The 22,302-nt window shown below is 41.1% G+C and overlaps 1 protein-coding gene across 6 annotated transcripts in view; it reads left to right on the top strand.

Moving 5' to 3' along the window:
* The first annotated feature begins 345 nt into the window (after positions 1-345).
* The window catches only part of Gpsm2 (G protein signaling modulator 2), a 50,525-nt gene continuing 28,568 nt past the window's right edge, over positions 346-22,302 (top strand). Inside the window, exons 1-4 of one of the 6 annotated variants that reach the window (XM_029554688.1) lie at positions 346-627; positions 12,459-12,530; positions 13,878-13,915; positions 21,882-22,103. In XM_029554688.1, the coding sequence (XP_029410548.1) occupies positions 21,883-22,103 (221 nt within the window). In that variant the 5' untranslated portion in view covers positions 346-627; positions 12,459-12,530; positions 13,878-13,915; position 21,882. Of the gene's footprint in view, positions 628-12,227; positions 12,531-13,877; positions 13,916-13,958; positions 14,082-21,881; positions 22,104-22,302 lie in introns of those variants that run through there. The other 5 variants (XM_029554687.1, XM_008850422.3, XM_017802533.2 and 2 more) reach the window with 5 other exon arrangements.

Raw genomic sequence — 22,302 nt, 5'->3', positions numbered from 1 at the left:
AAGGGCAAGAGGCACTGACTGGATCCGGGCGCCCATCTTTCAAAGGGGTCTGCCCTAGACCCTGTCTGAACTCGGGATGATGCTTATTGCCCCACTTTTCAGTGTCTGGAGGAGAAATACGAGGACGGTAAATTTCCAAGAGATCGAGGATCAAAGCGGAACCAAACCCCAGGGCCGGCTCCGCGGTGCACACTCTCTTTTGTGAGAGAATGCTGGCAGCAGGAACGAACGCCTGTCCCCGCCCCTGTCCCCGCCAGCTCCGCCCCCGTAGTCCTGCCCTCAGCAGCCATTGGCTGGTCCAAAAGACGCGGGGTGTTGTCGGTTTGAATGGGAGCGCCTGGAGCTGGGCGCAGGCGCAGAGGAGCTCATGCGCTGAGGGCCCGCGGCGCTGAGGTACCCCTGGGCAGCGGAGGGCTTCGGGCCGGAGGTGGGGGAGTCCGAAGCTCTGGCTCACGTGACCTGCCGGGGCCGGGCGCCGGGGGCGCGCACCGGCCTCCCTCGGTGCCCCTGTCTGGCTCTGCGTTGCTACGGGGACCCTCCTGGGGGACGGGCCGTCACCCCCAGTCTGCAGTTAGAGGCGGCTGCCGCTGCAGCCCCGCCGCCCTCCGGGGACCCGCCGGCTGGGAGGTGAGTGCTGTTGGCTCCGGGACCGGGCGGGGCAGCGTCGGAGAGGGGTGTGGGGGCGGCTGCGGAGTGCCGGGTCTTGGGTCGCCTGGTGGGTTGCGGGGCGGGGCGGGGTGGAGGGGGAGGAGGCCGGGGGCTGGCCGGGACCTCCGTACGCTACGGGGATGCTGGCGGGGAGGGAATTCGCTCCTACACCGGCGTTCGCTGGCTCCCTGAAGTTTTCAGGAGTGAGAAGACTTAGCTCCCATCGGACGTCTTTAAAGAGAAAGCGTGGGCCGGGATGCCGCGACTCCCACGGATTCCGAGCGTGGCAGGGCATAGAAACCCGAATCCTCGTGGATTCTAATCCGAGACACGTCGCTATCCTTTGTAGTCCGCCGCTTGCTGTCCAAACCGAGCAGCTCTGTCAAATACTTGTTTATCACATTTAAATTCGTGAACTTTTGGGGCACCGACCTGTGTGTTTGCTTTTGGTAAACTGAACTTAGTAAATCGGGGCAGAAGTTTTAAAGTAAGCATGGAATGTTAAGACCTTTCCCTGAAACCTATAGAGCATCCTTAAAAGTGGAAAATAGAATTTCCTTATATCTTAATGGCAACCAGTTAGGTAATTTTAACTAGTATCATTTGAACCCTGCTGAAACGAATGAGGATGGAAATTTTTATTTGCCTTAATGCATAATTTAATGGTACCGAAGGACTGAAAGAAGTAGGTTCTTGGCTTTCCTCTCGGTGGCTTGTGTTGGAGTGCTTCGCGGTTTGTGTTGGAAGTTACCGTCCTGCCGAGCTGAATTTCCAGGCTGCCTCTCTAGAATGTTACACGGGATTTTCCAGCGTGATAATAGCGTGATTGTTTCTGATAAACACCTCTTTTGCGTAGGTTTTCCACGTGAAAGAGCACCGCTGCTTCATTGTCCACAGTGTAAAAGGGATCGTTGTCATTTGATGTGATATGTGTGAGGAGGGTGGGGGTGGGGGGGTCAGGGATGCGAGGCCGGGCTGCTCTTTTCACTTTACTGTGGATTTGCCTTGCAAGGCATTTCTAGTTTCAAATTCAAGGATTGGATTGACTCTGAAGTAAAAAGTTGTGAGATACAGTAGAGGCACATCCCACAGATAAGTAGTTTATTGAATTTCCATTAAGTCAGATATGTAGTATTACAAATGTTTTAATATAAATCTGAGATTTAATACTAGTGTAATTATAAAAAAATAATGGGATATAGTAGTTTTAAACATGGCTTCTCCCCACCCTCCTCAGTACTTGTTCCAATCCAGGGCTGTTGTGCACACTAAGCAAGTACTGGAGACCACAGAGGTACATCTTAGCTCTTTTAAATTAAAAAAAGTTTTTTGTTTTTTTGTTTTTTTTTTTAAAGGCAATCTTGCTGTTTCCTAGGCTGACCTGGAACTTGGAACTCTCCTGTCTGTCCCTCCCCAGCAGCCAGGGTTACAGGTGTGCACTAACTATGCCTGGCATAAAATAGCTTGCTTTCTTTTGCTATTTTAAGACAGGATCTCATATAGCCCAAGTTGGCCTTGAGCTCTTGATCCTTCTGCCTTTACCTTCTTCAGTGCTGCGGATCTGCCAGGCAAGCACCCTACCAACTGAGCCACATCCCCAGTTCTGACTTTTTCTTTCTTTAAATTATTTTAAAATTATTTTTTATTTTACATGTATGAGTGTTTTGCTTGCATGTATTTAAGTGCACCTGAGCATGCTATGCCTGTAGAGACCAGAAGAGGGCATTGGGTCCCCTGGAACTGGCGTCAAAGACAGCTGCAAGACCAGCTAGTGCTTTTAACTGCTGAGCCATCTCTCCGGCCTCCTTAGCCTTTTCTTTTCTTTTCTTTTCCTTTTCTTTTTTTCTTTTCTTTTCTTTTTTTTTTTTTGGTCTGTAGAGGCACATCCCACAGACAGTCTCTCTGTAGCCTCATCTGGCCTGGAACTCACTATGTAGACCAGGCTGGCCTCAAACTCACAGAGATCCACCTGCCTCTGCCTCCAGAGTGCTAGGTTTAAAGACCTGGGCTACCAGGCCCAGCTTATTTATTACTTTTATTTTATGTGTATGAGTGTATTGCCTGCCTGCATGTAAGTGCACCTGTGTTGTGCAATGCCTGTGGAGGACAGAAGAGGGTGTCGGATCCCCTGGAACTGGAGTTATGGACGGTTGTTAGCTACCATGTGAGTGCTGGATTTGAACCTCAGTCCTCTGGAAGAGCAGCCAGTGCTCTTAACTGCTGAGCCATCGCTCCAGCCCCCTTATTTATTATTTTTATTTTGTGTGTTTTAGTGTATTGCCTGCATGTATGTAACTGCACCTATGTTATGCAATGCCCATGGAGGCCAGAAAAGGGCATCAGATTCCCAGGAACTGTCGTTAAAGACAGTGGTTAGCCACCATGTGGGTGCTGGGAACCAAAACTGATTCCTCTGCAAGAGCAGCCAGGGCTCTTAACCACTGAGCCATCTCTCCAGCCCCCCTAGCCTTTTCATAACCATAAAATATTTCCAAGATTTACCTAAAGAAATTTTTGTAGCTAATTCTCTGGAATTCTGAAATGGAAAGCCTGATGTAGATTTTGAGTACCGTCCGTTGTAACAGTTGTATTCTATTTTGTAGTAACAGTTACCATTATTGCTATTGAGTACATTTGCATGCTCTGGTTTAGATGCTTTGTAAATCATATCAGTAACCATCACAGCACATAGGTAACTGTCATTCCCACACCAACTCTGAGCATTTAGTTTAAAATCATGGAATTAATAAGTTGCTGGTGGGATTCAAACCATGGCCCAGTCAAAACACCCAGTCTGATGCATCATTCATTTAAATCTCCATACATCTCTGGGTCCCATTTGTGACACAGTATTCTATTTAAAAACACCTCTTTAGCTTCCTTGTTTTGTTGTGAAATGTGAAGGAATATTTCCATCCTTCTAATCACTGCCTTCTAAATCAAGTAGCATTTTTGATACTCTTTTAATCTTTCTAAAAACATGAGTAGGATTTTTCTGAATTTTTGCATGCATATAAATCTATTTACTGTAAAGCAGAAATGCATTAAAGTCTGGTTTTCTCACTATTACAGATTTTTTTTCTTTCGGAGTGTTGGAGGTCAAACCCAGGTCCTTGCCCTCAGTCTCCCACTTTACTGAGCTGCACTTCTAGCCCAGGATTAGGAATTCTTTGCTGCTTCATAGCCTTTGTCTTCTTCTCAGACAATAAATCAAAGGAGGGTTGTTGGCATCATGATGGGGAGGATATGTTTGGTGTTCCAAGATGACAAGAGAAGCTTTATTTCTTTTTTTTTTTTTGAGACAGGGTCTCCCTGTAGCCCCAGCTGGCCTGGAATTCACTATGTAGACCAGGTTGGTCTTGAACTCACAAAGATCTGCCTCTTGAGTGCTGGGATTGAAGGCATATATCACAATGCCCAGTGCCAAGAGAAGCTTCTTATTCCTTGTATTTGGAATTTTGCAGTATTTCCTTTACCTCCTCATCCTGCCAGTTCATCCTCCTGTCAGGTCTAGTTTTGCTATTTCTTTGTTGTGGAAAAAACCTACAAACTTTACCATTGTTTAACTACACTGCTAAACATACACTCCAGCCAGGTATTCAGAATCTCACAACTTGGTGCTCTTTACCGTCTCAGAAGTCTCTTTCACTCCCGAGCCTTGTGCTTATCCTGGAACACAGTCTGTACAGTCCCACCTCCTTGCTTTTGCTTGAGCTGCTCCCAGTAAATAGAATCTCTTGTTTCTATTTGCTTAATGAGTGCTACCATCCTTCAGAGTGCATGTAGTACAAATTACGTTGCTTCTAGAGTGTCACTTTCCTAATATTATTAAACTGAATAGAAACATTGTTCTATAGAAGATGAAGAAGAAAAGATCATCTTTGATATATATTTTCCTATGAAGATTTCTAAACTCAAACTGTCCAGGGCCCCTCTTTTTTTGTTGTTTGACATAATCTTTTGCATTTGGGATTTATTTCTGTTTTTAAAAATATGTCTGAAGCTGATGTTGCCTTTTTTTTTTTTTTTTTGGTCTCTTTGAGATAGGGTCTCGCTGTAGTCCCAGCTGGCCTGAAACTCACGATGTAGACCAGGCTGGTCTTGAACACACAGAGATCTGCCTGCCTCTGCCTCCTGCCTCCCAAGTGCTGGGACTAAAGGCATATGTAAGGGAACTGATTTAGTATTACTGAGAAACAGTGCTTACTTAGTAGAAGGACCACTTCTTTTCAATTTCACTATTACATTTTTAAATTGTCATGTATATGTATATTGATTAAAGCTGATGATTGACTAATATTAGTACAGTGGCCTGTCCTGTCCATGGGATACTTCCAAGACCCTCAGTCTTGAAACCTTGATTAGGACTTAACCATCTTTTCCTATATAAATATACCTGTGTAAGCTTTAATTTGGAAATACTAAGAAGTTAACAGCTAGTAACAATTGTAATAGTATAGTGTAATAAAATTGTCAGCATCTGCACTCGTGCTTTGAAGCCATTTTTAAGTAAAATAAGGATTGCTTGAACATGAGGACTGCAATACTGTGATCTCTAATAATCAAGCTACTGGTGAATGACTAACAGGGCAGGTAGCATATACAGCATGGATACACTGGACACAGGGATGGATAGAATTGGGACATCTCATCATGCTACTCAGAATGGTTCATAAGTAAAATCTCATGGATCACTAATTTTGGAATTTTGCATTTAATATATTTGGATTGCCATTGACTGGAACTGGGACTGGAATGGAAGCCACAGATCAGAGAGAACTACTGTAGCAATAAATGGCTCTGGGTCATGTGCTCTGGTGGCTTGGTGACTAGTTTTTCTCAGAGCTGTATACTTCCCATTGTTTACTAATGATTATTTCTCTTTTTTCTACAGTAGTGATATTCATGACTATTTTAAGTATATTTCTTTGAACTACTAATTGTGCCATGTTTGTCCATAATTTGTGTAGTCTCTAAAAAGGTAAAATTTAAATACCTCTTTATTTACTAACAAAAACATTAAAAATGGGAAAAGGCAGTGACATAAATGTGTATGTTTCTGGGTTGTGTTTTCTTTTTAGAAATTGGGCTTAGTTTGGACCATTAGCATTTTAGGTTGCTGGCAGTTCCTTGTCATCTCTTAGTTTTATGACGTGAATAGTCTTTTGGAAAGTAGTAATTATATTATTGTGTTGGGCTAAAATTTAGAATGTCTTCGCAAAGTTGTGATTTCTGTGTGTGCTACATAAATAACCTATAAAGAACAAGGTGCATGCTTTCCCAGGTCCCTAGCCCACTCCCATTTTCAGAGTGCCTTTCCCTTTTTTAATAAACTTTCTCTATTTCTATTTCTTCTTTTCTTTTTTTGGTCTTTATGAGACAGGGTCTCCCTGTAGCCCCAGTTAGTCTGGAGCTCACTTTGTAGTCCAGAGATCACCTGCCTCTGCCTCCCCTCCTGAGTGCTGGGATTAGAGGCCTGTGCTACCACATCGGCTTCTGTTTTCTGTTCTTTCAAAAATTACCACATCTTCTATAACTAATTTGTATCCAGTTTATAGTGTTAATCATAATTAGCTAGAAGTCATTTTTATGCAAGTGCCATTAAAACACTTTCAAAAGATTATTAATTTTACCAATGAATTTAAAAATCATGTCTATTTGAAATGATTTTATAAGAATGAAAATTAACATTATTTTTTGTTTGCTTTTGGTTTTTTTTTTTTTTTTTGAGACATGGTCTCCCTGTAGTGGGGCTGGCTTGGAACTTACTAGGTAGACCAGACTGGCCTTGAACTCATAGAGATCCACCTACCTCTGCCTCCCAAGTGCTGGGATTAAAGGCGTGCACCACCACGCCCATTGAGAATTAACATTCTTAAATTTTGGTGTTCAGCAGGATGTGGTGGTACATGTCTTTAATCCCAGTACAGGCAGGCGGATCTCTGAGAACAAGGCCAGCCTGGTCTACATAGTTTCAGGTCAGCTGTGGCTACAGGGACCTCTCTCTCTCTCTCTCTCTCTCACACACACACACACATTTCTCCTCCCACTCACATATTTCCCCACACACATACACACATCTCCCTCTCCCTCCTTTCCTCTCTCTGTCTCTCTTATACACACACACACACCCCTCCCCACACACATTTTCCTCCCCCTCATACACATACATCTCCCTCTCCCTCCCTTTTTCTCTCTCTCCCTCCCTCTCTCCTCTCTCTCTCTCTTTCACATATACACACTCATCTCTCTCTCTCTCTCAGTTTTAAAAATATATAAAAATTTGGGGACTTCAGTCACCCAGACTTTGTTCCTATTTTCACCCAGACCTTTACTTATTTTTCAGATTTTTATATATCAAGCTTGAGATTTTTTAAGCTATTATTTGTGAATATAGCACTTTATGAAGTACAAGGTTTATATAAGTAGTCCAGTTTTTTCTTTCCACAGTATAATTTGTGTTCCATTTTCCCTTCATTGGGTGTTCCTGTTTCTCCAGTCTTGGAAATTGGAAGTACTGTGATCTCTCAGTTCCTCCTTGACCTTTGCCCTCACAGACCTCAGTGGGCACTGTCTCCTTTTTTCTCTAGTGCTCAGATGCATCATCAAGTACCCACCTGCTCTGGGTTTGACTACCCTAATTTAGGGACTGGCTTCTCATATCAGTACCATGTTCTAGTGTCAAAATAAGTTTTCTGGCCTTTAGTTGGCTCATGAATACTTACCACAATAAACTCAGACCTGTGTTAGCTCTAGAGGGCTGTGTGTACCTTGCCCTTTGCCTTTCCTTACAAACATGCTTCTTATCTTCCCCTAGATTAACTTCCTACTCTCGTTTTGAGATTGATTTTATTTCTATTATATGTAGTATGTCTATGTGTGTGCTATGTGCACGTGAGTGCAGATGCCCTTGGAAGCCAGAGTCATCAGATCCCCTGGTGCTGAAGTTATAGATGGTAGAGCTGCTGGGAATGGAACTTGGGTTCTCTATGAAAACAGAATGCACTCCTTTTTTTTTTTTGGTCTTTTGAGACAGGGTCTCTCTGTAGCCCCAGCGGGCCTGGAATTCACTATGTAGACCAGGCTGACCTTGAACTCACAGAGATCCACCTGCCTCTGCCTCCTGAGTGCTGGGACTAAAGGCATGTGCCACCATGCCTGGTTTAACAGTATGCACTCTACACTCTTAACCATGGAGCCATCTCTCCAGCCCTTGTTTTTTTTTTTTTTGTTTGTGTGTGTGTGTGTGTGTGGGTGTGTGTGTGTGTGTGTGTGTGTGTGTGAGCGCCATAGCGCTCACATGCAGAGGCCGGAGAAAGATACTAGGTGTTTTCCTCTATCACTTTTCACCTTACTCTTTTGAGTCAGGGTCTCACTGAACCTGAAGCTTACTTTTTTTTGGAGACAGCCTGGCCATTGAGTTTCCAGGATCCTCCTCCCTACATCATCTCTAACACTGGAGTTACAGATGATGCGCACCATGCTTGGGCTTTTTTTTACTTGAGTGCTGGGGTCCTCTCGTTGGCATAGCAAGCACTTTTCCCCATTGAGCCATCTCCCCAGCCCCAACTTCCTTCCCCTATTGTGCTCTTAATTTTGCATCTATTATTCTTTGTGCTTGCCAGCTTGAATCTACTGGGTTTGAATAGAAATAGGAGTTTGAGGAGCTGGTGCTTTAACTCAGTGGTAGAGCATCTGCTTGGCATGCATAAGGCTATAGGTTCAATGGTTCAATCCTGAGTCCAAGGATGGGAGGAGTCAAATTAGGTGACAAGCCACATTTAGGGCAACTAGAAAGTGTCTACTTACAGACACATAATTTGGCAGAAAATAACTGGTTCACCTAGGACAGAGTTTATTCTAGAAGTGGCTGTTTTGGCATCTTATTTTATTTCCCCCATGGTTACTATGATGTGCATGTGTTACTAGAACCTGCACTCTGAATTCTAATAACAGAACCTTATTTTCAATTTATTTGTGATTCTTCCGCACATTTATTCCTGCTCACGTTGATAAAGGACTATTGTATTTGACTTGAAACATTACACCTAAAGGAATTTGGAGAATTTGAGTATTGCACCTTAGAAGAAATTAATGGGATATGAAAGGTTTAAAGAAACAGTTTAGATGACTTGGAGGCAAGAAAAGTCCCTTATGTGATGAGTGTTGCCAGTTGATATAGATCTTTGAATGAAAGAAGCAAGCCTGTCATTTAAATTGCAGCCAGTTGCAGGTAGTTTGGATAAATTCTAGAAGCTGAAACAAAGAAGTGTAGCTATCTGTGTTCCATTGTTCCTGTTCTGTAGCTTGCAAACTTTTCTGTCACTGGAGTGAATCTGGTGCAGAATTTCTTTGATTAAAGGCCAGCTTTTTTCTACACTGCCGCATACCTTGGCTGGTGCCTAGGAGTCGCTAGGTGTATACAGGTGTTTCCTTGGTGTGACTTCTAGTCGGGTAGTTAATGAAGCAGTGAGAGTTACATGCTAGTTGATTTCTCTACTTCGGTCAGTTTCTGGATATGGGAAAAATATTACATTCTCTTTATTTCTTTATAGTCAGACCAAAAATTGCTATGTATCTCAGTTTTTGGAGCATTGTTTGGGAGATGCTTTAAGGGGCTGAATGTTGCTTACAAATATTAGTTGCCTTGATGGAAGGTGGAGACTAAAACTTGATCAATTCTCTCAGGGTGTGGTGGCACACCCCTTTTAATCAGTACTCAGGAGGTAGAGGCAGCTGGATATCTATAAGATGGAAGCCAGCCTGGTCTACATAGAGAGTTCCAGGCCAGCTGGGGCTACAAGGAGATTTTCAAACAGAAGCTTTAGGACAATTTTATTAGAATTTAAGGAAAAATCCTTATATAGTACATATACTTTTAAAATAATTTTTCATTGAATTTTTGTGTTTTTCATACATAAAATCATCTTTATACCCCCCTCCTCTTTAACACCCTTCCATAGCCCCCCCCCACTGAAGTTCATACATTCTGTCATTTGTATTAAGGCCTATTATGTAAAGTTAGTGTCCCAAGATGTCCCTCAGTGCAGGTTCATCCACCGGGGTTTAGTCAGCCTTATATAGTACATATATTTGACTAGTGTTACTATATATACATAAGAGTAAACACAGACATGGCCCTAAGCATGAACTGGGTTTTTAACTCCATGCAATGTGGAGCGAGCATGAGTGAATACAGTGTTGTGGAGTTGGTGTTAGAGTGCTCTTGCAGCATTAAGCATGAGTCAAGAATTACTCGTTTGTTCAGTGAATAATTTTAAGAAGTAAAATGCAAGAATACTTGTGTAGCATGTGTGAGGCCCTGGATTGAAAGAGAGGAAAGGGTGTTAATAATTATAGAGAGTACTAGAGAGTGACTTCTTTGGATAATTTGGAGAATACTAAAACTCCATTAAAAATTGTACTTGGGAGTTATTTGTGGGGTATGCCTTTAATCCCAGGACTTGGAAGATGGAGGCAGGATGATCAGGAGTTCTTGGCTGTATAGCAAGTTCAAGGCTATCCTAGGTCTTGTTTCAAAAACCTATAAATCAATCATCAATCATTCAATCAATGCTTTTTTATGCAGTTTTAATCAAGTAAGGTATTTTGCAACTTAATTCATAAAAATTTGTTAATGTGTTAAACAAGTAAATACATGTGAACATCTTTAATTTTTACATTTTAACAAGTGTGAAATTGATATCTCACTTATTAGTAAAATTTGGAAATTAAGATCTCATAGATGACAAAATACTTAAATACAACTTAATTTAAAGTTAAATGAATTCTAATATCTTTGCTTATATCTCATTTTATAAATAACAGGCTAAACCTCATAGTGGATGATGGAGGACTGGTTGCCACTTTGGCTGTTGTGTAATCTAGATACACTTTGCTATTGTTCTGAATATTTACTCTTACTCCCTTTAGCGGTTTTTGTTTTTATTTTTTAGAGAAAAGGTCTCCCTGTGGCCCCAGCAGGCCCAAAACTCACTACGTAGACCAGGCTGGCCTTGATCTACACAAGAGATTCTCTTAGCCCTGCCTCCCCAGTTCTGGGACTAAAAGCATGTGCCACCATGCCTGGCTTTTTTCGTGATGTTGTTAATAAGGGAAAAGATACACAATGGAACTCTGAAATAAAGGAAGAGATTTGTTGGCTGGTGTGGTGTTGCCCAGCTGGTGTGGCACTCATTAATAGACCAGGCTGGCCTCGAACCCAGAGACCCGCCTGCCTCTGCTTCCCCAGCACTGGAACTGAAGGCATGCGCCACCACACCCAGCTGATTATATGTCTTTATATCTTAATTTATCTCAGTTTTTGCCATAAGGTTATAGTTTCTATCTGAGGCATTCCAGTTCTCTGTCATGGATCTGGGCACAGACTAACTAACGTCTTATTCTGTCAGCACTGAGTGTGCTGCTTCAGTCTGCTGGGTGTGTCTTTTAATTCTGAAACTTGTTTCTTAAGGTCTTGTCTTCACTCCTTTCTTTCTGGTGCTCCTGTTACATGTATGTTAGAGCCTCTCCCTTTGTTTCCCTTTCACTCAGCTGCTCTGCAAGACTTTTTTCTTCTGGTCATCTGTTTTATTTTTCTCTCTAACTATATCTGCTTTGCTGCCTAACTGGTACACTAAATTATTAATAATAATCTTTGTGACAGTTCATTCAATAATAGCAAAAATAGGACCAAAACCTCACTCCAAATGCAAACCCACAGCATAATGAAGTACAGTTAATGTGTAATGGAATGTGATAAGGCAGTAAAAAGAAGCAAATTATAGCAATAAATGAATCTCAGAAACAATGTAGCGCAAAACCATAGAAAATGAAATACTGTATTATTTAGGGTCATGTGCACATCTGTGGTAAAGGTGTACAGGTAGGCAGGAGAACAATGAATAGTATTTATTTTGGAGATCATCTGACAGAGGAAAAGAAGGTGATGCTTAGGGTAGGGACCTGAGAGACTTCACAGGCAATGGGAACACACTTTGTCTTATGCTGGGTAGTGTTAAATAAGTGTTTTGTTGTATTGTTGGGGTTTTTTGTATACACATTTCCTAAATTCTTCTTTGTACCTATTCAATATTAATGCAAATATTTTAAATACCTTAAGGAACTTAATATTTTGAGAGCAAATGAGTGCAAATACAACTTAAATATCACTGTGGTGTCTTCTTTGAAAAAAAAATTTACAGAGTTTGACTTTTTAAAAAAAAATTATTGGATTTTCGCCTGATTTATTACTAAGAGCTTTTAATAGTTCTAAGTATCATAACTTTAAGATAGTAATATAATACATTTTGTTCATGATTGGTTGTAATAATTACATAAGATTATTATGTTTTAAACCAGTTTTAAAAATTAAAGTGTCATTCTCAAGCAAATCTCTTAAATTCCCATCATTATTTATACACAGTGTCTGTGGTGGCAGTTAGACCTCTGCTGTGTTCTGTAGCGGTTGACCCAACGGCAGTCTGTGGAGTTAGTGTGATTATGTGCAGCTCAGGGTTGCTTCAGGTTATTCTTTGAAAATAGGACTTCAAGCAAAGCATCTTGTATTCCTTTTACAGAAACGTTGCTGAAGTGCTGCTGAAAGGGCCAGAGATGCAAGGATTTGGGACACATTTGAACCTTTAAGCTGTCTGACACTGACCTCCTTTCATTATTAATAAAGAAGAAGCAGGAGCTTAGGATGCATTAACCAACTCATTAATGTACTAACTGGACAGTGTTCTGCAGACTCTTTTGCATTGCAAAGAACTGGATTGGCACAAAATAAAATACTTGTATATTTTCCTCAGCCTGTAGTATGACTCGATGGAGGAAAATTTGATGAGCGTGAGGGAAGACCATTCTTTTCATGTTCGGTACAGGTAAGGCTTGCCTTCTCAGTACACGACTTTTCATCTTTATTTAAACATGTATTTAACTCTCGATCATTTCAAACTTCAATATAAAAATACTCAAACTATACTGTTAGTATATTTTATAACCAGAGTTTTTGTTGTGGCAGTGATAAGTTTTTGTATCTTTTCTATGGGAAAATAGTAGCAGAGACTAATTATTTGCTACTTTATTAATATTCTTTGGAAGAGTTTATGACTAGCTACTTTATATTTTGTAATTTTTATACGCTGTAAAAACAAAAATGGAACATATTTCAAACTTTTTGTGGGTAAAAGATGATTTTTTTTTAAATTTAGTTGACTGAAGGACCTAGCTGTTGTACAGTTTTAAATAGTGATCTTTCATAGACGGCCTTATAAAAAAGGTAAAGTTTTTGTTGTTGTTGCTTTGAGATGGTCTCCATGTAGCTCCAGCTGGCCTGAAACTCATAATATGGACCAGACTGGCCTTGATCTCACAGACATCTGCCTGCCTCTGCCTCCTAAGTGCTGGGATTAAAGATGTGAGCCACCATGCTCAGCAAATAAGTGTTTTTATTTTTTTTTTAATTTTGTGTATGAGTGTATTGCCTTTGTGGGTGTAAATGCATCTGTGTCATGTAGTGCCCACAGAGGTCAGAAGAAGGCGTCAGATCCCCTGGAACTGGAGCTACAGATGGTTGTTAACCACCATGTGAGTGCTGGGAATCAAATCCAGGTCCTCTGCAAGAGCAGTCTGCACTCTTAACCACTGAGCCATCTCTCCAGCCCCACAAACAAGTATTTTTTAAAAAATTTATTTTGATTTCATGTGTATGTGTGAGTGCCTGCATGTATATATGTGCACTGTGTTTGTGTGTGCCTGATGTATGAGGGGGCCAGAAGAGGGTAGTAGATTTCCTGGGGATGGAGTTACAGGCCACCCAATATGGGTGCAGGGAACCAAACCCAGGTCTTCTGCAAGAGCAGCAAGTACTCTTAACTGCTGATCCATCTCTCCAGCTCCTCAAACAAATAAGGATTGAATAAAATGGACTGGGTAGACACTTTCTAAAAATGACATCAATATTCAGTTTAATATTTAGTAATTCTGATATAATATGAACAAAGCAAGTATATCTCCATTATTATTATTATTAGACATTTACTCTAGACGTTCTGGTTATTGCACTAAACCACAAAAAGTAACTATTTAGTAAGGTTGTTCTCGAATGGTATATTCTTTATCAAAACTATTACAGGTTACTGTAACAAACATCAGAGGTTCGTGTCAGTGAATAGAATACAAAATTAATGTAAATCTCTTTCTGTTTCTCTCTCTTTCTCTTCTACTAGAGATTGAAGCCAATCAATTGAGGCCTTGTGCATAGCAGGCAAGTGCTCTGCCACTGAGCTAAGTTCCCAGCCCTCAAAATCTCCTGAGTGAAGGCGTTTGCTACTAAGTCCTACATGTCTTAACATATGTTTAATAAATAGGAGATTCATACTTTGAAGTAGATGGTTCTTGTTAAGGCATGTTGCCAAGGAAGCTTACATAAAGTAAGGCCATTTCTTTTTCTGTGTGTGTGTTTGTGTGTATGTGTGTGAACGTACATGTACACACTTATGTGAAGGCCAGAGGATAATTTTAGTGTCAGTCCTCAAGTGACATCCACCTTTTTTTTTTTTTTTTGATACAGGATCTTTTTTGTTTTTCAATATGTGAGTATTTTGCTTTCATGTGTGTAAGTGCACCACTTGTACTTACGGATCATTACTATGTGCCATGTGGGCGCTGGGAACCAAATCTGTTCCTTCTGGAAGAGCAACCACTGCTCTTAACCAGAGTCATCTCTCTAGTCCCAAACAGGGTTTGGTTTGGTTTTGTTCTCTGTAGACCAACCAGGCTGGCCTTGATCTCACAGAGGTCCACCTCTGCCTCCTAAGTGCCAGGATTAAAGGTGTGCTCCACCAAGTCTGGCTCATGACCTTTTTTTTTTTTTTTAAATGTCTATTACATTTATTTATTTAGTGTGTTGGAGGGAAGTAGGGGGCAACAGTGTACATACACATGCCACTGTGCACATGTGGAGGTAAGAGGACTCATTTCAGAAGTTGGTTCTCCTTCCCTGTGGATTCCAGGGATAGAATTCAGGTGACCAGCTTGGCAGCAAGCACCTTTACACACTGAGCCATCTCACCAGCCCAGAATTCATGTCCTTCTTGAGAATGCTTTACTAACTGAGCCAGCACTTCAGCCCACTAAGGACATGTCTATTAAAAATAAATCCTCCCAGTCTGGCAATATAGCTCAGTTAAATAAAGGCACTTGATGTGCAAGCCCAGAGACCTGAGTTCAGTTCCTGAGACCCACATGGTTGAAGGAGAGAACTGACTCCCAAAAGTTGTCCTCTGATCTCACACATATGCAATGGCACACACATGTACCCTCAACCCTGTCACACCCACACAATAAACAAACAAATGTAATAAAATTTAAAAAAACTAAGCATGGTGGCTCACACCTATAATCTCAGCACTCAGGAGGTTGAAGTAGGAGTTATTGCTGTGGGTTCAAGGCCAGCCTGAGCTATAGAGTGAGTTCCAGCCTTGGCTACAGAGTAAGATTTTATCTCAAAAATGAATGACTGAATGAAAGAATGAGCATTTTCAGAAAAAGAACAATGGGAGATATCTAACATCAAATGAGCATTTAGTATGAAATACTCTCACCTTACCCATTAGTCTGTATTTCCCCTAACTTGAAAGTTGCATACTTCCTTTCCTTTTTACTGTGTATCCTGGAAACTACTGCCAGCTTGATCTCCTGAATGTTTCTTAGATTCATCTGTTCATCTACATCCTCCCTGCCACTGCACTAGTTTAGGCCCTCAGGATCTCCAAATCTGCCTTTTCTTACTTTTTTTTTTTTTTCTTTTTTGAGACAGGGTCTTTCTATAGCCCCAACTGACCTGGAACTCTCTATGTAGATCAGATTGGCCTCAAACTCCCAGAGATCCGCCTGCCTCTGCCTCCCAAGTGCTGAGCTCTTGGGATAAAGGTTTGTGCGACCTCGCCAGGCTGGAATCTGTCTTTTTAATTGGTCACTTGGATGTTCAGTGTGAAAATACAGAGCTAACTATGTAACCATAGTGGTGCCTGGAACAGAGCCAAGCTAAACAGTGTATCAGATGCTCCACTGTCTTGACTTGCACCTGTGCTTTACACTTGCCTCCTGCCTTCTCCATCTTGTACTTTGAGCTCTGCTTCCTGGAACATTACACTGCTCCAGGTCTCAGTGCTTCTGAGTATGTATGCATGGTGACCTGAATTTCCTTTCCATCTTCTTGGTTTAGCTAACTCTATGTCTAAGATTTAGCTTAGAGATAATCTGTTGGAAACGATTTCCGAACTCCTTAATTTGGCTGTGCCTCCTCCCCGTGCTCACATTATGACCTGTGCATATTTCTTTCCTAGCACAAACTATTAAGGAGTGGCTACTTTTATGGCTGTTTTTCTTTCTTTACCTGTCCTTCCTCCTTTGACTGTTAGTTTCTTAGGGCAGCCTTGAAGCCTAGCATGCTGTCTGGTGTGCATGCCCATTGAACTTCATTTGACATAGCCATCAGATGAACCACTAACATCCTTATGTGCGTTTTGTCGTTGTGAAGAGTGCTCTGCTTTCTGAGACCGCAGAAGAACCATAAATGAGGGGGAGCGCCCTGGAGCCCTGCCTGTGGGAAGATCTTTGTTTGGTTCTTTTTCCATGAGAGAGAGAGACAGGTCAAACGTGGTTGCACATTGCTATTGGACTTCACCAAGGAGAACTTCAAAATCTGTAACTATCTTTAGTAAAAATATACCAAACACATTCCTGGCTTCATCAGGGTTCTAAGATACAGCATTCTGTGGATTGTAGATTGTTGTGTAATTTCAGGTGATGAACTGAACTGTATGTTCCTCTTCTACTCTAGTAAATACTTAGTATGTAATGGTTTATCCATCTGGCTATTTCTTTTTTAAAAAAATATTTTTATGTATATGAGTGTATTGCCTGCATGTGTGTAGGTGCACCTGTGTCGTGCAGTGCCTAAGGAGGTCAGAAGAAGGTGTTAGATCTCCTAAAACTGGAGTTACGGACACTAAGCTGCTATGTGGGTGCTGAGAATTGAATCTGGGTCCTCTGCAAGAGTAGCCAGTGTCCTTAACCACTGAGCAATCTCCAGCCTCCCATCTGATTCTTTCATTGTAGATGGCCCCATCTTTCCTTCAAGGAGTTTCTGTAGTGCAGTGACTGCAACTTTGAAATGGAATATTTCCTTGGATATTAAGGAACCTCCCAGGGGTTTATTTTACACATACTTGGAAAGGGGTATACTGATAGAAAAATGGAATACATTTCTAAACTTGAAAAAAGTTTAGATTATGATTGACATTAGAGAATTGTAGGTGTGATGATATAAGTTTCTCTCTCTCTCTCTCTCTCTCTCTCTCTCTCTCTCTCTCTCTCTCTCTCTCTCTGCTGGTTTTGAGACACGATCTTGCTGTGTGCCCAGGCTAGTCTCAAACTCCTGAGCTCAAGTGATCCTAATTCTTTCTTTAAAATACTTATGATTGTATTTTTTGAAAATATTTACTTTTGAGAACTAAATACTAAATATTTGTAAGTAAAATTATATATGTCCTGGAGTTTACTTCAAGTGAGCATGGGAGTAGAGATGAAGCGCACTGGTGACATCTCATGTATTGGTATTCGCTCACATTGAAAGAGGGACATATTGCATTCACTGTACTAGCTTCTATAGTTTTATATTTCTTTGGGACAGGTCCCTGTTTTACTTACCACTATGAGTAATAAACATTTCAATACTTTAATATTGTAAAAATGAGACTATTATGCTTAAGTTAAAAAGAATTAAAATAGGAGCTGGAGAGATGACTCAACAGTTAAAAGTGCTTACTGCTCTTCTAGAGGACTCGAATTTGATTCTTAGCATCCGTACAGGATGGCTCATACTCATGAGTAACTCCAGCTCCAGAAGATATAATGCCCTCCTCTGGCCTTGAGGCATCTGCAAACACATGGTATATATTCACTAGACACATACACACAGACACATGAAGAAAAATAAATCCTTTGGAGAGGGAGGGAGGGAGGGAGGGACTGACTGAGGAACTGGCTTGGAGGCTGGAGAGTGCTTGCTGCACAAGCCTGAGGACCTGAGTTCAGATCCCCGGCACTCACATAAGACAGGCATGGCTGAATACACCTGCAACCCCAGTGTTGGCAAAGGGCAGAGACAGGTAGATCCCTGGGGTACTGGCCATCCAGCCTAGCCAAAAAGAAAATTGAGTCCTGGTTCAGTGAGAGACCCTATCTTAAAGGGGTAAGGTGGAGTAATAGTACAGGATGCACGGCATCTTCCATTGGCCTCTGAACTGGTGGTGAACACTTACACATACACCACATACAAATAAGAAAAATAAAGATTTAAAAGATTAAAAAAGGCATAATTTGGCAGCTGGTGCTACAGGGAGACCCTGTCTCAAAAAGACCAATATACATATGTAATTTGGGGAACTGAGAAGATGGCCCAGCTGGTAAACTGCTTGCCTTGCCACCTGCTGACCTGAGTTTGAGTCCCAGAATGCAAACAAAACAAAACAAAACCCAAAACCAAACAAAATCCAGACTTGGTGGTACAATGCTGTAGAGGCAGAGATGGGTGGATTTCTGGCAATCACTGGCCAGGTAGTAATAGGATATTTGGAAAGTTCCAGGCTAGTTAGAGACTCTGTCTCAAAAAATAAGATGTTGGGGGCTAGAGAGATGGCTCAGTAGTTAAGTACATTGGCTGTTCTTGCAGAGTACACAAGTTTGCTTCCTAGCATCCACATGGTATAATTTAAAAAATAAAAAAGGTGGAGAGAGAGTAGGGCATTTGATTTAAATCTCTGGCCTCCCCGTGTTTATGCATGGGCAAGCATACTCACACATACATGCACACACAATGTATAACTCTTATCATACCATTTAGCCTACAGCTAAATTTTGTTGCGTATCAAATCATTTGGGTTGATGATGTCATGTATAAACTTAAAAATCCAGAAGGCCAAATATTTGTGCTGATGATACTTAGTTGAAGAAGACACATCTGCTTTATATGGATGTAAATGAAGAGAGAAAAGAATAGACCAGTAGCTGGTTAAAAACCTGCACAAGCCTGGGCCCATCAACATTCCACCATGAATGGGGGAGGGGCTCATGAAGCTCCACCCCTTCCTCTGGAGCTATAGGCAGTTCATGGTTGCTAGGGGAGGGGAGCCATAGTTCCCAGTGTGGCAGCCACTGGTAAGTTGTCCTTGTCCAAGTCAGTAACTTCCTACCCATGCTCATGCAGGCAGCCCTAATTACATTAAGTGGGGTACAAAAATAAATAAGGAAATGAATAAAAAACCATGAAAGTAGGAGTGCTTGTTGGGAAGCAGAGAGGGTTTGTCAGGATGGGGAGTGGGTAAGAGGGAGTAGTGGGGGAACACAATCCAAGTACATTGTATATGCATATGAAATTGTGAAAAAACTTAAACCAGTTTAATCAACTTAATCAGGTATCTTTATCTTTCCATGTACTTAGTTCTTCCCTCTTAATATCTAATTGGCTTTATCTACTATTGAAACAAAATGTTTGAGGCTTATTTACTAATATCTTAGGCTTTTATAAATTCATAAACCGAAGGTAAAATTACTGTTCATATAGCAAGCAGTACACATTGGCTAACTCTTTTGAATTGTTAAAAAAGACCTGAATATAAAATTTGACAATTACTAATTACAGATTGCTCTAGAAAACTGCTTATTCTAAATCAAGAGTCTACTTTGAACCTTTGCAGTTGGTTCTGTTGATCTTCATCTGTAACTTCTGGCTCCATAAGATTTGTTTTCTACTTATACAATCCCATTTTAATGTATAGATCTAAGCACTTGAAGTTTTATAGACTAAAAGCACTTAAGCTGGGCAGTGTCATATACCTGTAGCGCAAGCCACTGTGAGGCTCAGGCAGGAGGAGTACACTTGAGTCCAGAAGTTCAGTACCCACCTGGATAACATAGTGTATGATAACACACTGTATGGGGGGTGGGAGTGGAGGAGAGACTGAGACCTTTACCAGAACAAACGTGTTTTGCTGCTAGATACACAAAGTATACATTAGGATATATAGTACTTTAATTATCCCTTCCTGTTAAAGCAGTGACTCAGCCATCGCTTGCACAGTAGAATTCCCTGTAGACAGCAGGACTTAACACTGAGTTTTTAAAAAGCCCACCCTGAGCTCTGCTACTGTGCAGCCAGGATTAAGAACCACTGCTCTGTTAGAATGGCATAGACCTGACTCTAGTCAGGAGTCATTGAGAGCTGTTAGAAAATTTTTAAAGTTTGATGAGCTAATCAGAGCTTTTCAAAGAATGATACACACGGTACATAAGAAAATTTTTACTTTTAAATTTCAATCATTACATGTTTAATGTATATTAGAAAATAAATATAAATATCTTAAAATTTACAGTTATATGGGTACTTTTTGTATTAAGACAATTTTTAAAATATTTTATTTTTTATGTGTATGCATGTACTGCCTGCATGTACGTAAGTGCAGCTATGTCATGCAATGCCTGCAGGGGACAGAAGAAGCTGTCGGATCCCCTGGGACTGGAGTTATGGACAGTTGTTAGCTGCCATGTGGGTGCTGGGATTCGAACACAGATCTTCTGCAAGAACAGTCAGTGGTAGGTCGACATGGGAGACACCATGAGATGCTAGACAGCCTTGGCAAAGGGAACCCCCACAGTTAGGGTTATAGCTGAAAGTAGCAGTGGTGGTATTTTTCTCTAAGGTACGCGGTGACTCAAAGAACCAGCAGTAGTGACTCGGTTCTGTTTTAGTTTTGTGTTCTTTTTTTAAATTTAGAACAAATTGAAGAATTAGAATTTCTGAAAATCTTTAAATTGTTCCTTTTTGATTTATTATTTTACTTTTGTTTTTAAATTTTTATTTATTTTTATTTATGTGTATGAATGTCTTGCCTGCATGTATGTTAGTGCATCCATGTCATGCAAATGCCTATGGAGGCCAGAAGAAGGTGTCAGACCCTCTGGAACTGGAGGTGCTGTGAGCTGCCATGTGGGTGCTGGGAACTGAACCAGGGTCCTCTGCAAGAGCAGCTAGTGCTCTTAACCACTGAGCCGTTTCTCCAGCCCCCCACCCCCTTATTTTGGTTTTTTGAGACAGGGTCTCTCTGTAACCCCAGCTGACCTGGAACTTGCTGTGTGGACCAGGCTAGCCTTGATCTCACAGAGATTTGCCTGCCTTTTCCTCTTGAGTGTTAGAATTAAAGGCATGTACTATCATGCCCAGTTATTATTTTCTTTTTGTTGTTGTTGTTGTTTAGTTTTGTTTTAACAGGGTCTCCCTAGTCCCAACCCACCTGGAAGTCACTACGTGGACCAGGCTAATCTAGATCTCATAGAGGTCTGCCTGCCTCTGCTTCCCAAAGGCTGGGATTAAAGGTGCATGACACTATGCCCAGCTCAAGTTATTTTATTTTTGAGACAAGGTCCCACTGTGTAGCCCTGTCTGACCTGGAACACTTTATGTAGACCAGGCTGGCCTTGAACTCAGAGATTGGCCTGCCTCTGCCTCCCAGGTGCTGAGATTAGAGCATGTGCCACCATGCTTGGCTTATTGCTTTCTTTTTAATATGTATGTATGTGCCCTCTGTGTGTGTGTGTATGAATAAAATCAGGTCCTTGTGCTTGCAAAGCAAGTTTTGTTCCTTTATTTTTTAGACTGTAGGAAAGAGAATGGTGTGTGTTGTGTGTGTGCGAGATAGAAAAAGAAAGAAAAAGTAGGTGGAAGGATCAACAGATGGATGGAGAGGCTGGTGGACAGGTGAGTGGTACTAGGATAGAGAACAGTGGTGATCACAGTATCCTACCTTCCCAGTCATCCTTATTCTCCTCAGACTCTTAGGAAGCCCATAGTTTGACAGAACTCAGTAGTTTTGGAAGCAGTTTTAGATTGTCTCTCTAGTTAAAATCAGTTGCACTGGCTGGGCCAATTATAATGAGCTTCATATGAAGATATTTGGCTACTCTAACAGACCTCTGAGGCTCAGAGAAATTTGAATAGGCAAATTAGTTGTCACAAATAACTGTTTACTGCTTTATCAATTTATGTGTAATTCAGTTAAGCATTGCTCTGATCAAGAGTAGCCACAAAGCCCACATTTAAATTATATTATTGGAAGTTCTAAAATGATGTAGTTGTATGTTACAGATATCTGTCCTGTATAATTTTGCAGAATGGAAGCTTCTTGCCTTGAGCTAGCCTTGGAAGGAGAACGTCTGTGTAAATCAGGAGACTGTCGTGCTGGTGTGTCATTTTTTGAAGCTGCCGTTCAAGTTGGAACTGAAGACCTAAAAACACTTAGTGCTATTTACAGCCAGCTGGGCAATGCTTATTTCTACTTGCATGATTATGCCAAAGCATTAGAATACCACCACCATGATTTAACCCTTGCAAGGTAATGTAAGCTTTTTAATATTCTCCCTCCTTAACTGTTACTTTAAAGAATACCGCTATTCACTTACAAACTAACAATACATTTAATGAGTTCTAACTTAATAATATTGCTTTTGAAAACTAAATTTTAGGGTGAACAGAGTTTAATTGTATAGTAATGAAATAGCACTAAAGTTTAATTAAATGGATGAAAATTAATA

This window comes from Nannospalax galili, unplaced genomic scaffold, assembly GCF_000622305.1.
Source record: "Nannospalax galili isolate Female #2095 unplaced genomic scaffold, S.galili_v1.0 scaffold5, whole genome shotgun sequence".
Lineage (NCBI taxonomy): Eukaryota > Metazoa > Chordata > Mammalia > Rodentia > Spalacidae > Nannospalax > Nannospalax galili.
Note: the sequence above shows the minus strand (reverse complement) of the source record. Positions and strands in the feature narration are given on the sequence as shown.